The 16,024-nt window shown below is 42.8% G+C and overlaps 1 protein-coding gene across 1 annotated transcript; it reads left to right on the plus strand.

The window, feature by feature from the left end:
- The first annotated feature begins 9,334 nt into the window (after positions 1-9,334).
- Positions 9,335-10,603, plus strand: LOC149404393 (protein PSK SIMULATOR 1-like). Its single transcript, XM_089607510.1, has one exon. The coding sequence runs from the start codon at positions 9,335-9,337 to the stop codon at positions 10,601-10,603; it is 1,269 nt and encodes a 422-aa protein (XP_089463636.1).
- Positions 10,604-16,024: the final 5,421 nt, after the last annotated feature.

Consider the following 16,024-nt stretch of genomic DNA (forward strand, 5'->3'; position numbering starts at 1 on the left):
GAAAGGATTTGGAATGAAATATGTGAAGCTTTTACGGTTCCTATAATATATAAGCATAATTGTCTTATGAGAGTTGGAGAAGCGGCGAGAATATTTCGACACGAGCTATACAACGAGCATAATTGTCTTACGTTTTAAAACGCTATGGAAATATCACCGAAGAGGATTGGATAAAATTCGTTGAGTATAGACGTTCCGAAGTGTTCAAAAAATCATCGGAAAATGGGAAAGAACTAGCCGGGAAGAACGTGTACAAATCTAGAACCGGTCGTAATGGATATCGCAAACTTGATCAAAAAAAGGTTAGATTTATTACATGTTTCATTTTGTTATCCTTGTTTTGTAATATAGCATTTAATTAATTAATTTGTGGATTGTTTGATATATAATATATAGTACGAGGAAACGGGTCAATGGCCTACAAAGGAGGTATTATGGGTTGAGTCGAGAATGAAGGACGAAATAAACTACAAGGATGATAAATATAAGTAAATGGGAGAAAAAATCGTAAGTTTTTTTCATTTTGAAATCATCAATTAAATATTATAATCTTATTAACAATGAATTATATGTGAAGGGAAAGTTAACTCAAGAAGTTACGGATGAGTCAATGGGAAGTGTCTTGCAAGACGCTTTGGGAACTAAGGAACATTACGGTCGTGTTCGTGGACAATCTAAATACTCGTCAAGTTGCAATTCCGTATCTCGCCCTTCAAACTCGACCGATGAGGTAACTAAGTTACGTCGAGAAATGTGTGAGTTAAAAACTTTCATCGTGAAAGCTTTAACTCAAAATGGTTTGAGCCTCAAAGATGCTAATGACGAGTTGCCGAGTGTTCTACGTCCCACAAATGAAGATGTTGAGTATGAAAACATTGTTGACGGTGAAGAGATGGCTAAAGGTGATGATGAAGAGATGGCTAAGGGTTGTGATGAAGACATGCCTAAAGATGGTGATGATGACATGGGTAAAAAAGCGACGTCTTTAGGTAATTTTCAATTTTTTAATACAAGGAATAAAGTTAAATATTTTTGTACTTTTTTTAATAACATTAGTGAATTTATTAGATAAACAATCTCAACATGACGTTGCCGTGGATCTCAATGTTGGTGTCGTAGAGCGTTCGCGTGTCGATCCTCTAATTATCGACAAACCCGATAGTGTTCGAGCAAGTTGCTCAATGAATCCAACCATGCCGGTGACACCGTCTTCGAATGACACCATCGAATGCCTTCTCCTCCTTGATGATTTTGCGAATGGAGGCACGGTTCATGTAGCAAATGGGCGAGCATACATGAAAGCCGAATCCGTTCATTTCTCATCTTTGGAGGATGTAAACGTACGAGTGAGCGTTGCGGCGGCTTTGATTAAGAAAGCTTTTTTGCCGATCCCCACCGATGAAGCCAAGACTATTGAAGAAGCCGTAGGGGGGTTCGTTAAGTGGCCAAAGAGATTAGTAGAAATCGAAATTGCAAAAGAGAGTCGCGGCCCGGTGGTCACACAAGCGTTGAAGGTCGGTGGTGATAGTGAACATAGCCCCGAAGATGATAAGAAGATTTCATACAAATTTATTAATCCAAAGTTTTGATTGCTAGCACAACATGCCAACCGAATAATGTTACCGAAAGAGATTCAATCAATGTCAAAAAATTTGTGCAAGTATCGCCGTAGTGCCTATTCCGGTGACGTTTGAAGATGTTAGAGAATTCCTTAGATACGAGGAAATTGGCGCGTCGTGCATCACAGTTTACATGGGGTAAATATTTCTTTTATATGTTTTATCTTCTATCAATATATAATATTTCATTTTATTAACTAATTCAATATTTTTTTTTCGTAGTTATCTACAATCCATATTACGCAAAAATAAGCGGAGTGAAGTAATGTGTTTTGTAGAAGCGGGTTTGAGTTGCTACCTCCAAACCAACAACGATGAGGCCCATTTTTTCGAACGAGTCAAGCAAATCGGCAAAATGGTTAGAAATGTAAAACCAAGACAACTAGTTTTGATGCCGTACAATTTAAATGGTCATTGGATGCTTGTTGTCTTCGATCTTTGGAAAGATCAAGCGATGTTCTTCGACCCGTTGAAGAATAAAATCTCAACCGATTTGAGAAACTTGATAAAAAGGTAAATTAATAACATGTTATTTGACATATTTCATTTACACCAATATTTGTTTTCTAATTTTTTATTGTTGTGCGTATAAGGATTTTTTCGGATTTCAAGCTTGAGAACCAAGGAGCTCGAGACAACGGCCAATCAACTTTAATCACTTGTGCTTCGGCTCCTAGACAAATCAGAAACACGGAATGCGGGTATTATGTCTTAAGTTATATGCGTGATATTGTTGGAGTTGGTCTAGATAAACTACAATTGAAGAAGTCATATACACCGGATAACTTAGAAAAAGTTCGAGAAGAGTGGGTATTTTACGTACAAACTTTTATAGAATGTGAATATTAGTTTGATTTTGGATGATGTAGATATTTTTTTTATCTTTTGGATGTTTTTGGATATATACTTTGTTTTGGATGTAATTGATATGTTTTGGATGTTTGGATATTTGGATATTTGGTTTTGGATATATTATTTCATTTTCAGGTTTTTTAATTGGAAAACTGTAAAAATAGCTCTCAGGTACAATTTGGCCGCGGCGTGTGATATTTAGTGCCGCGGCAAATTTTCCTGGGAATACAACTCGCCGCGGCGAAACGTATACCTTGCCGCGGCGAATATTTTTAAAAAAAATCAACACCAACTCGCCGCGGCCACGTTACGTGTTCGCCACGGCGACTTATTCCATAGCGGGACAATTGTACCGTTGTGGAATACCTCACCGCGGCGAACACGAAACGTGACCGCGGTGAGTTAGGCGAAAAAAAAACTTTAAGTCGCCGCGGCAACGTGTATCGTTCGCCGCGGCGACTAATTCCACAACGGGACCTTTGTCCCGTTGTGTAATATTTCGCCGCGGCAACTGAAATAAATTTGTGGAATTTTTCCACAACGGGATAGTCCCGTTGTGAAATCATGGACATTTCCACAACGGGACGAGTCCCGTTGTGGAATCATTACTTTTCCACAACGGGACGAGTACCGTTGTGGAAGCTTTCGACAACGGTTCTGTACCGTTGTGGAATCCCCAGTTTGTAGTAGTGCCTATTCCTTAATAAAGTAGCTTGGCTTTGTGAAGGACTATTTGAAGCAAAAAAAATGGAGAATCTTTATTTCTTTTTGCATGTGGCCTTCTTGTACATTCTCTTTGTGACGTTGAAAGATAAGCTTTGGATTTTTGTAGGGGGTGGTGATCGGATGTCTTTGGTTGGTTGTTTGAAGAACTAATCTTGATCCATTGTGTGGGAACCCAAGTTTGTGATGTCGCACTAGCTAGATTTTTTTGGTTTGGTTGAGGTTCCAACTTGGTCTAGTGGAGAACCAGTTTGCTTGGGAGCCTCAACGGCTTTTACACGTGCCCCCCAGCTCACGAAAGAGGAGGATTGAGCTCTTTTCTCCATCGTAGGCGAAATCCTTGTTGGCTGCCTCCCCTAGCAGGAGTCTTGCTTCGGCTCTCCTAACGTGGCGCGGAGGCCTGTGGTTTAGGACGGAGACCATCCCTTTGCCCACCGGCTCGTTCGTCCCTTGAACGTAGCATGTCTAGGATACTTTTTTATTCCCCTCAAGGACACCGATGCCTTGTTCGGTATGGAATTTGACCAGCATGTGGTAGGTCGATGTTACGGCTCACAATTTGTTGAGCGTGGGACGCTCAATTATCGCATTGTACGGCGAATCCTTGTTGACAACTAGGAATTCGACCATGTTGGTCTACTTCGGTCCTTTTCTCCGACCCGAAGGTGACTGAGAGTATCACATTCTCCTCCGTGTACACTCTCTCCTTAGAGAAATTGAAGAGAGGTGTGCGAACTGGTGATGTTCCTGCTCCTCCCAAGTTCATTATGTTGAATGTCTCTTTGAAGAGGATGTCAACGTGGCTACCGTTGTCGACCAAGATCCTCTTCACTAAGTTGTTGGCACCTTAGATCGTCACAACAATTGCATCGTTATGGGGATGTATGACCCTTTGTCCCTCCTCCTTGTTGAAATGGATGACCTTGTGCAGATGGGCAGGCTCATCATTGGCGTGAGCGGAAAATTTCACGTAGTGAACGGACTCTCTTTTCAAGATTTGTCGCGCATACTTCTTGCGCTCGTTGTTTGAGTCCCTAGTGTGCGTCCTTCCAAAGATTATGTTGACGACATTCAGGATTGTGATGTCGCTTATGTCCTCTCGGTTGATGCTGACTTGAAGGGTTTCCTTGGGTATGGGCCAATTGGTTGGTCCCCTCTTCTTCGATCTTTTGGAGCCGACGACCATCCACTTGACGAACTCCTTGAGATCATCACCCTTGATCGAGGCCTCTATCTACCTCATAAGATTAAAGCAGTCGGCGGTGACATGGTCATGGTCTTGGTGAAATTGGCAAAACTTGATCCGATCTCGGCTGTCGAGATCTTTCTTGAGGAGAGTGGGAGGTGAGAATTTCTCTCGCAACAGGGCGAAAATTTGATCGGGGGTGAACTTGAGAGGAGTGAAGTCCGAGTACTTCTGGACGGTGTCTACCGGCGGCTGTGATGGCCTTCCATTTTGGTTTCCCCCATTGGCTCTTCTCTTTTAGGAAGTGTAGCCTTCTCGATCTTGCTCGCTTCTCTTGCTCAACCCTCCTTGGCCAGCCTTTCGGCTGTTGAAGTATTCTTCGACCCCCATGTACTGCGCCCGAGCCATGAGCTCTGACAGCGTTTATGGGGGATCCGCCATTATGGACTTCAGGAAGTCGCTCATCTGGAGTCCCTCAGTGATGACGGTGATGGTGTCTTCGTCGTCGAATCGATCGACTTTATGTGACTCCTCGGTGAACATGGAGAGGTATCTTCTGAGAGTCTATCTCTCTCCTTGCTTTATGGAGAGAAAGTGCAGGTTATTTCTTTTGGACTCCTAGAACGACTTGATCGTTACCCTCTTTAGGCCCTTAAGCCATTCATACCCTGCTCCGGTGAGGGTAAGGATAAAGGCTTGGCACATCATGGTCGGCGAGTAACGGTCGATCACCATCCAAGTCTCACGCTACGGGATGTGGTCAACGAGGTTGCCTATCTCATTGTAGCGGATGGGAGGTAGTGTGAATCCAACGCGGTACTCATCCGCGAGGATGTTTGCTCCAAAGGGGGATGCTTCCTTGGCCATCATCCCTTGTACTACAGGAGTAGTCAGGAAACTTTCATGTAGTTCTTTGACCTCATTACGGAGGATTTGGATCATCGTAGCATAATCCAATGCCTCTGGCAGTGAGGTCGGCAGTCCATTCTCATTGGAGGCTCGATCAAGCTGATTGATTGTGTTGGCCGCCCCATTTTGGGTTGTGAGTGTTGGGGGGCCGGGTTACGTGGGATCTCCCACTGCGAATTTATTTGTTGCCTCGGGCTCAAGCCGCAGGGCGGCGGCCTGGGGCTGCTTCTTCAGACGGGTTCGATGAATCATCGAACCCTAGCGCTGTCAGCTGTATCTTACGCCTCATGACCGAGTTACTCGAAGACGGAGCGTCATGATTGATTGACGGTTCATCCGCCTCCCTGGCTAGGGTTGGCGCTCCTAGATACGTGAGTGAGAGTCTCGAAGCACTCCCTTTGAGAGGGGCGTATGTGGATTTCTCGCGCTGAGGGTCTCCCTCTTGGCGAACACCCTTGGGGGCGTTGTCCTAACCATCTATAAAGTCGGGAGGATAGGGTTTTTATCGTGGATTTAAAGGAACATCCCCATCAGCTGGTTCATATGTCCTTCAACTTGGGCCGCCCTCTCGTCGCAAGGATCAATGATAGTTATGGGTGAGAAGCTCAAATCAAAAGCGTTCTCACTTTGCTCCGCTTTGTTGTCGATGAGCTTCTTGTGTGCCACGTCTCATGTGCCATGAAGGCATCATTTCATAGTCTCGCCAGAGCATAGGACGACACGGCACCGGTGTGCATCGATGCGCCTCCTCTTAAGGCATTCCAAGCGATGTTATTGATCGGCTTGGGGCCTTGAATAGAGGCATTAAATGTAGAAAGGGTAGATAGGTCTTGGTGTGATGCCTCTGAGGTGTAGGTTTGGCGGACGCATGTGATTTTTTTCGTGCCCCCTCTTTTTAGCCCCAAAATGAAATCTTGAAATCGGATCAACGCTAGAGAGCCATTGGCGGTTCAACCCAGGGCCAAACCTTGAGGTTGCACGTAGCTGATGTCGTCAAATGCTTGAGATCACCGACCTCTTCTAGATGATCGAGAGTCGTGTTCTGCCTATAACCTGTGAGAGACGTGAAAGGTTTCTCTTCTTCGTGTGCTCCGACGCTCAACATTAGTATTGGTATGATGTAAACGTTATGGAGAAAATTTCGTCTTAGCTCGAAAGTATTTAGAGTAGTTTTTAGAGGGAATCCAAAGAGTATGGGCTTTCTCAGGTTGTGAATGACTTACCTAGGCCTCATCCAGGGCTGATCGGAGACTGGTCCTACGACGATGAGGAATGATTGCATTCCTTGTATGAGAGAATGTGTGGGAAAGAGAGAATGTTCCTTCTTCAATTCTAAAGAGAAATGAAGAAGAGTATTTTTTATATGAAAAAAATGAGAGAATCAGTGTGAAGACATGTATGAGATGAGATCTTTGTGATTAGGTAGGTGAAGTAAGTGGTGTGATGAAAGCAAAAGAGGATGATGGATGATGAAAGAGAAGATGTTCTTGAGATGATGGATGATGGGAAAAGGGTTTTTGAGTGTTTTGGGCGATATTTTGGAGGGTTGTCCGTGTGGACATATTTTTTGCCTAGGAGAGGAGGCCTGGAATATCTATGACCAAATGAGGAAGCTTGGAAGGGCCATGAACAAGAAGACGTATCTGAGAGCGATGAAAGGATTCCTGTAAGAGCTATGAACGAGAGGAGGAGGCCTGGAAGGGTTATGAGCAAGGGGAAAAGGTCTAGAAGAGCCATGACTGAGAGGAACATATCCGAGACGGAAGAGCGGAGGCTTTGAAGGCTCTGACTGAGAGAAGCGTGTCTGAAACCGAGGAGAGGTTCTTGCAAGGTCCCTGACCAAGAAGAAGGCTTTATGACCAAAGAGAGGCGCCCTAGCCGAGAGGAAGGCTTAGTGACCAAGGAGATGAGGCTTGGAAGGGTCTTGGTCGAGAGGAGGCCTGGACGGGCCCTAATCAAGATGAAGGCTTGGTGACAAAGGAGAGGAGACCTGGAGGGGCCCTAGCCGAGAGGAAAGATTTGTGATCGAGGAGAGAAGGCCTCGAATGGCCTTGACCGAAAGGAAGGCTTCGTGACTGAGAGTAGAGGAGGCCTAAAAGGGCTCTGTAGATATGAAGGATTTATGATCGAGGAGATGAGGCATGGAAGGGCCTTGACTGAGAGAACGATTTTATGACCGACAAAAGAGGCATGTGAAGGGTTTTCTCTGTGTCATGCCCATGGCACGACATGCGATGATCGTAGAGCTCTCTATTTGTCGCTCGTGTCACAGTCGTGCGGTAACCTTGGAACTTTCACTGCTTCGATGTATTTCCACCATCTTGCAATATTTCTCTTCCTTCTTGGCCATGTAGTGACCGTGGAACTTTCTCTGTGCCATGCCCATGCCATGGTCGTGCGATGACCGTGAAACTTCCGTGTTATGCTCGTGCCATGATCGTGCGTGTTGAGAAGTTACAAGTTGGTATCAAACACAAAAAATCGCTCTGATACCAATTGTTGAGAAATAAGGTTAGTATCGGATACAAGCAATCACTCTAATACCAATTGTTGGAGAAACAATAGCCGGGGTATATTACTTTTCTAGGGTTTATATTACATTCCCATGTATTAAACACGGACAATCTTTTCAATACTTACTATTGGGTAACTAATCTCTAAACCCTACAATATGTTAACAAATGCGGAATAGAAGAAAACTCGAACAATCGCTAATATTTAACGTAAACAATAATTACTAAGATACTCAAAATCATTCAACAACAAATATAATATTAAGACAAACGCAATCAACACAAACAATAAGAGGATTTAGTTACATACCTTTAGGTTCAGCTACAGATCCTCCACGCTCATAGCTTTTGGATCTCCGATCCTTGCTTCTCGGACTCCTCGGTGACTGAGTGCTCTTTGGATCTTCGGATCTTCAAGCTCTCAGACTCCTCGGCGACTCCTTGCTCTTCCGATTTTCGGATCTCCAAGCTCTTGGATTCCTCGATTACTCGTCTGTTGATGGTACCATAGTCTTCTAAGATATAATTTTCGGAAGGAGAAAGACATATGTGTGGACCAACTCTTTTCGCACTAATTACTCGAACAAAACATCGAAATAGACGATCAAGAAAAGGAACTCCGTTTCAGTGGACGGTTAATGTGAACTTTGTATTATTATAGCATTTACTTTTATAAATATGGTTTGTATTATTAGAGTACATATTCAATAATATGAACTTTCTTTTTATTGTATATATATATATATATATATATATATATATATATATATATATTAAATATTAAATAAAAACTTATACACAATTGTTACCAATCGTGACTCTATATTTCTCCGATATAAGACGGGACTTGAGATAACTGCGACTTGACAATCAAGGCTATATATATAGTCACGCGCCACATTGCGAGTGATAATATAGTCGTGATTTGTTGTAATTAGATATGATATTCATGACGAGCCTCAATTATTTTGAAGCTTCAGCTAAAGCTTATTTAGTCGCAACTTTTTAAACTCCAACCTAAAGCTTCGACTCTTGTAATAATGCATAAATAAAAAATTTGACCCTCTGAATAATGATTTCCATAGTGGTAAATTTGTATTAACAGACGGTAAATTTGTATTCGATTTATTCCCTTTCCTTCGAAGGTTATGGAGTTCACCATGAATTATAAGTAATATAATCATCTAACATATTTAAAATAAATAAATAAAATCATTACCCAAGGTAGACCTGATATTAGATGCAAGAGCATAAACTATGCAAATTTGAAAGAGAATTGTTGTTTGGTCGACATTCCAATGATAGGCACAAACTGTTTCAGTTTAAAAATCGTTTTTAAAACATCTCAACTTCTAGTTCCGTGTCTACATGAAAAAAGAGTATTAATATGAAACCAAATCTCCAAAACCCCGCAATACAATCCCAACCCATGCATACATATATCATATATACAAACAGAAATAGACATAGAAAGAAAGAAAAACAGTTACATTCAATTCAATTAAAAACAGACGCAGTTACATTCAACGGCGATGCCCGTGTGGCTGTCCCGTCGACGACCAAAGCAGCAACAGAAGCCACCACCGGCAACGCTGGGCATTCTGGGGTTCGAGGCGGCCCGGGCGATGGCCCGACTGGTCTCCCTCTACAGAGCCCTCTCCGACTCCGACATCCGGCGTCTCCGGGCCGACCTCACAGGGTCCTGCGGCGTGGCTCGCTTGACCTCCGGAGACGAGGGCCTGCTCCTCCTCCTGGCCTGCTCGGAGCTCATCGGCGAGCTCGACTCCGCAGCAGACACGGCGGCGCGCCTCAGCCGCAGATGCACGAACCCGTGCCTGATGCGGTTCGACCTCGTGTACGCGGACGTGAAGCTGGGCGTCCTCCACCCGCGGTCCCTACGGCTCGAGTTCGGCTCCACCGCCGTCGACCGGATCGTGGAGCGCATGGACCGGCTTGTCCGCTCCACCGCGTCCCTGCACTCCGCTCTCGAGTCGCTCGCCCAGCTGGAGCGGATCAGCCGGTGGCGTGGCGGCGACGGCTTCAGCCTCGTCCGGGAGAAGGTGGGCTTCCTCCGCACGCGCGTGGAGAACCTGCGGCAGGCCTCGCTGTGGAACGCGAGCCACGACGAGAGCGTGGGGCTCATGGCGCGCGTCGTCTGCGTGGTGTTCGTGCGCATCGCCGCCGTGTTCTCCCCGCTGGTCTCGACCACGGCGGCGCGGACCAGGAGCCCTCCCCGGCGCGGCGACGGGCCCTACGCGTGCCTCCTCGAGGACCGGCGGTTCCACCAGCGCAACCGCAAGTGGGGGTCGGGGCGCGGCTCCGCGGTGCTGGAGAGGATCGCGAGGTGGGAGGTGGCCAGGATGGCGGGCCCGGGGACGGTGGGCGCCTCGGGGATGGCGTCGCGGTACGCCTCCCTGATCGCCGCGGCCGAGGGGTGCCTGATCTCGCCAGAGAGCGTGAGCGAGGACACCCGCGCGGGGCTCTACGAGATGCTCCCGCTGGGGCTGCAGCGCCGCGTGGCAGAGCGCGTGCGGAAGGACAGAAGGGCCGCCGAGGAGGCCGGGCACCGCAATGTCGAGGGCACCATGCAGTGGCTGGCTCCCGTCGCCCACGACACTCTGGCCTGGCAGGCTGAGAGGAACCTCGAGCGCCAGCATGGCGGATTCCAGCGAAACCCCGCCTCCGTCTTGTTGGCTCAGACACTCTTCTTCTCTGATTTGGAAAAGACCGAAGCCGCCATCGTCGACGTCCTCGTCGGCTTGAGCCGGATTGTTCGACCCCGCAGCCGCCGGGAGCCCTAATTCCTCGTTCATCATTCTCCTTTTTTCATACAACATATATGCATGGCATCAGGGACGGAGCTATAGTAAGCCGAGCCTCCCCCCTCAAATTTTTTTGCACTTTTTTTTTGTTTTTTTTTTTTGAAAATTTACGAATTAACCTCTTCTGGAACTTTTTTTTTTTCAAATTAGCTTTGAGCTTCTCTGGCTCCGTCCCACTGCGTGACATGTGACATATATGATATCTTAATTTATATATTTTTCATCTATACATTCATCGTATTATATTATTTACTAGTATTTTTTACAAATTCTTTTTAGGTGATTTAATCGATTTGTTGTTTCAGGAAAGAAGCAAGATATGATATTTTAGAGTAGATATATCAGCTGTAAAACTAGTTCTGTTTATAAATTTCTATTCGCTGCATTGATTTGATCGTAGCAAAATGGAAACGTGGCAATTTCTTAATGACATTAATTTATTGTAGCCAATTCTTGGCGATGGCAGAGAGAGATACATGTTTAACAAATTCCAAACAGAGATTGGTGAAGTGTATCAATTGATCAATAGGCTAATTTGAGAAGAAGTTAGAGTGGTTGTACTCGCAATACGTGCGTGCTGTCATTTCTGCTTTAATCTAAGAGCATGTTTCATGTTTTGAGTGTAGATGTGTAAATGATCAATATTCTTTTGAATAATTGGTTGAGCTTCAAAGTATGTTTCCTATATTAAGTGAGAGGTTAGAGTTAAGTCAAACTATTTGGGTTCGTCGTGTTATTTTTAATGTCTGCTAAGATTCGATTACCAAGCAAATGTAAACAGTTGAGCCTGAAACGGAGTTAACAACAAATCTTGAATACCTTTCTAGTTAGAAGATGACCGTTGAAGGATTCATATCAAAATCAGCCACTGCATGAATTCTCAATGAGATGAATTCTCACGTTGTAGATACAAGTACAAAAGTCTTTTTTCTCAACAAAAAAAAAGAAATTATTTCAGATCTCTGTCACTCAAACAACGCACAAGATCTCGAAATAATAAAAAATAAAAATAAAAACTCCAACATGTTGCCTTGTTGTCCATGAAGATGTAACGGTCAATTTGCAGAAAAACTGTTTCTTTTTTGTTGTTACATATTCAGTTGTGATTCAGTTAGTCGTGTTTTTAGCTGGTACACGTGTCTACGACTAATGTTATATTGTAAATGAGAAATTTCATTTTTTAGATCCGAAAGTAATGAAAATATCTCAATTAAACCCGCTATTTTAAAAATATCCAAAATTGGACTTTTGTATCAATTTTGGACGAAAATACCTTGCAAGACCATATAACACAACTGAAAAAATTCATTCTTTACTTATTGAAAATCTCTCATTCTCTCTCATTTTCTCATCATTTCGCGTATCCAATTGGTTGAATTCCTTTAAAATGGGCAAGTATGCTTCTTCATTCATCTTGTATAGCTTTAGTCATATAGTTTGTGAAGAATAAATAAAGTTGGTAGATGTAGGTTAAACTTTCCGGAATTTGACGTTATTTCCGATGAAATCCGACCTTTTCGGATGAAATTCATGTAAAAATTTCGATGAAATTCAAGCAGAAATTCCGACCAATTCCGACCAATTCCGACATATTCCGACAGTTTTCGACCGAATCCGATGGATTCCAACCATTTCCGACAGTTTCCGACCTCTCAGACCAATTCCGATGAGTTTGGAAAAATCGAAGTTTAATGTAATATAATGTATTTTTGTGATATTTCTTGCAGTTTTATTGATGGTTAACAACACGTGGGAGAGAAATGGACATTTATACGTGTTCAAAAAAAGTGAGAACATTTCCACTTGAAGTTTCGAAAGAGACAACGTATATGGAGTTAGTCGACAAGGTGTACAAGAGAGTCGATATAGATAGACCAAAGTATCACTTAAAGTTTGAAGTTACATATGACACGGGTAATATGACGATTGAGCCTGCTTTGTTGAACGACGATATTGACGTTAAGTATTATACGAAGAATAAAAGTCGTAGAAGTTATGCACTTTATGTAACTTTGGTATCGAAAGAAATCATAGCGTTAACTCCAAAAAGAGTAGATAAAGGGAAAAATGTGATGAATGAAGAATTGCCTCGCGTTGAGCTCAAAAAGAGACGACATAATCTGATTACCAATGACCGAGATGATAATCCTGTGTTCAACAGTCGAATAGATGACTGAGACGATGAAGTATACAAGCGTGACAGATATGACTACCACCACAACAATCGACATGATGAACACAAAAGTGACGGGGGTGATGAAGACAAGTTTGACAGAGATGATGGACACAACAGTGACAAAGGAACATAATTTGAAGAGTTCGCAAACACTGAAGAATATGAAGATTTTGTATCATAGGGACAGGGTGAACCATCACGTGACCCTCATAAAGTTGTATCACCAACGGATTGCATGTCTTACTCATGGAAAGCCTCCGACTTCACAACCGATGATTTTGTCAAGGAAGAACATAATGACGGTCCAAGTCAGTTGCAAAATTCTTCCACATGTAATAAGAATGAGATGTACTTATATTCTTAAATGAAAATTATTATGTTATATGTATTATAACCGTTGAATGCAATAGGTATCACAGAAGATATATTCCTTGGGAAGGAGTTTGAGTCCAAGAAACAGATGAAGCAAGAGATTCATGTTTTTGCTCTAAAAAATAATTTCGAGTTTAGAGTGAAATCGTCTTCGAAAAGGAGATGGTATGTCATATTCAAAAATGAGATGTGCACATGGAAGCTGAGGGGTGTTGTGCAGTGGTCTGATATGTGGCAGATTACGTCGTACGAGAGTAGACATTCTTGCGCGCGTGTGGTTCGAACAGAAGGGCATAGAGGAGCTACACCTTGGGTTATTGGGCACATCTTTAAAAAGAAGTATAGTATTAGCTCCATGGCTGAGTATTCGACATATAACGTAAGAGAGGAAGTCAAGACAAGATGGGGTGTTGACATCTCGTACTTGAAAGCTTGGAGAACCAGGGAGAAAGCAATTTCATACGTAAGGGGTACACCAGAAGAATCTTATCAGAAGTTACCATCTTGGCTATACATGTTGGAGCGGAAGAACCCTGGGACTCTGACTGCGTTTGTGAAAGATGGCAATAGATTCAAGTACGCGTTCTTTTCTATTGGGGCGTGTCGTAGAGAATTCAAGACTTGTCGACCGGTGATATCATTAGACGGTTCATTTTTTAAGACAAAATACGGTGGACAGTTGCTGTACGCAATTGCGATGGATGCTAATTCACAATTATATCCACTTGCATTCGGGGTAGTAGATAGCGAGTGTCATGCTTCATGGATTTGGTTTTTGAGAAAGTTGAGAGAAGTTATCGGTAAAGACGTTGAAGAGTTGGCGTTCATATCCGATCGATATGTTAGCATCATACATGGTCTCGAAGTGGTGTTCCCTGGTATCCCTCACGGAGCATGCTACCATCATCTAAAACTAAATGTCCAACATAAATTCAAGACCGGTCATTGTGGCATCGACCTGAATGTCGCCGCTTATGCTTTCAATAAGACCGCTTTCGAAGCTCATTTTCGGAAATTGAGAAGGAAAGATGTCGAGATGGCTAAGTATCTAGAGGAAGTCTGTTTTGACCGGTGGGCAAGAGCATTTTTCCCTGGGAAACTGTAAAACACAAACTCTTCATTTTGTCATTACAAGTGTTTTAACTAGATATAAAACATCGCTAATATGTAACTATTTGTATAGGTACGATATAATGACAAGTAATAATGCAGAAAGCTTCAACAATAAGAAGATGAATGCTAGAACGTTTCTCATTACCACGTTACTTGAGTTTATTAGATTCACACTTCAAACGTGATTTTTTTATCGAGAAGAAATGGCTAGGAAATGTGATACAAGACTGTCTCCGAAGTTTCAAGACAATCTCGCTCATCTAAATGGCAAGGCACAATTCGTCAATACCTATGGACTCAGTATGTATGAATGTCATGTTAAAGACGAGAGAGGTGACTTTGATGTTGATTTGTTGAGAAAGACATGCACGTGCGGGCTACCACAACTACTTGAAATCCCCTGTCGACATCTATTCTTTGTGTAGTCCTTTCTATTTGAAGGAGACATGGATTGAGATGTACAAGGAATCCATATATCCTGTTGGGAATGAAGATTAGTGGAATGTTCTGGATGACATAAAGAACATGAAGGTGTCAGAACCAATTGAAAAGAAACAAGCCGGTCGACCGAAGAAAAGTAAACAAGGAAGGTGGAGGGTCAATCGATACCCTTCGCAAGGCGAAAAAGTTGTTATTCACCGCAAATGTGGTAAATGTGGTGGTATGGGCCATAACAAGAAGACATGCACTTGGAGAGAGTGAAAACATTTATCTTTTATTTTGTTTGTTTTGAATTTATGACGTATGTATTTTTATGTTGACAACTTTTGTACGTGTTTTGTTGAATATTTGTAGTTTAATGTGAAGTTCATGTTCATATATATGTTTATTTTTATATTTATATTTATATTTATATTTACTATTTATTATTTAATTTCATTGCGAACATTAACATAAACTTTTAAAATATTTAATGACATAAAAATATCCAAATATTTAATGTCAATACACATCAAAAACTTTATATTAGTACACATCAATACATTTCATCGCGCTTCTAATTGGAAAAATAAGTCGGTCGACCATTTCTTCTTGAACGTCATCATCTTCTCGCTTAGAAGTGTATCGAACCCCGCGTCAACAAGGATGTGCTCCACATACTTGATTGCAAACATCCCGCAATCACTACTGAAAGATAAAACCACAAAATTTATACACAAAAAACTCTTAATCTTGTTGTTATTCAAATTACATACCTTGTCACACATTGTGGCACGTTTTGGTCGACTAGCCATAGGAACGGTGGAAGTCGAATTTGGTCGCCATTTAGCTCTCGCTCCGCCCTCGGATGCTCGCTGAACATCCCCGACTCTGCCATAATCGCCGGTAACGCTCGACTCCAATTCTACGTTAACATAATAATGTAAGATAATAAACATTAAGTTCAGTAGAGTATTTTAAATTTTACTAACCTCCATCATCATGTTGAAATCAACTGAATTGTGTTGCATATGCACAATATCTTTCTGGTAATCCAAGACGGTTATGGTCCACTCTTGGAGATTGACCCGGAACGTTAACCAATGCATGTTCTTGAAGTTGATGACATACAAAATCTCTCGCGCTCTAGTCCACAGAATGACTTGGGAATCTCTGCAACCAGTCATCGGGTCTAACACGACTATGTGATCCCATTCTACGAGCTCCACCTCTGTGCCTTGTTCAGTGGCTATCTTCTTGTTCTCCTCTTGCTTCGTATAACGACCGTATATGTTTTGGACCCACCGGGTATCCATGAC

Source organism: Urtica dioica, chromosome 2 (genome assembly GCF_054948205.1).
Source record: "Urtica dioica subsp. dioica isolate 48M chromosome 2, U.dioica_male_clone48M_v1_H2, whole genome shotgun sequence".
Lineage (NCBI taxonomy): Eukaryota > Viridiplantae > Streptophyta > Magnoliopsida > Rosales > Urticaceae > Urtica > Urtica dioica.

Bases quoted from the DNA above. Each gene is read 5' to 3' on its own strand.
- LOC149404393 (XM_089607510.1), top strand. From the start codon at position 9,335: ATGCCCGTGTGGCTGTCCCGTCGACGACCAAAGCAGCAACAGAAGCCA.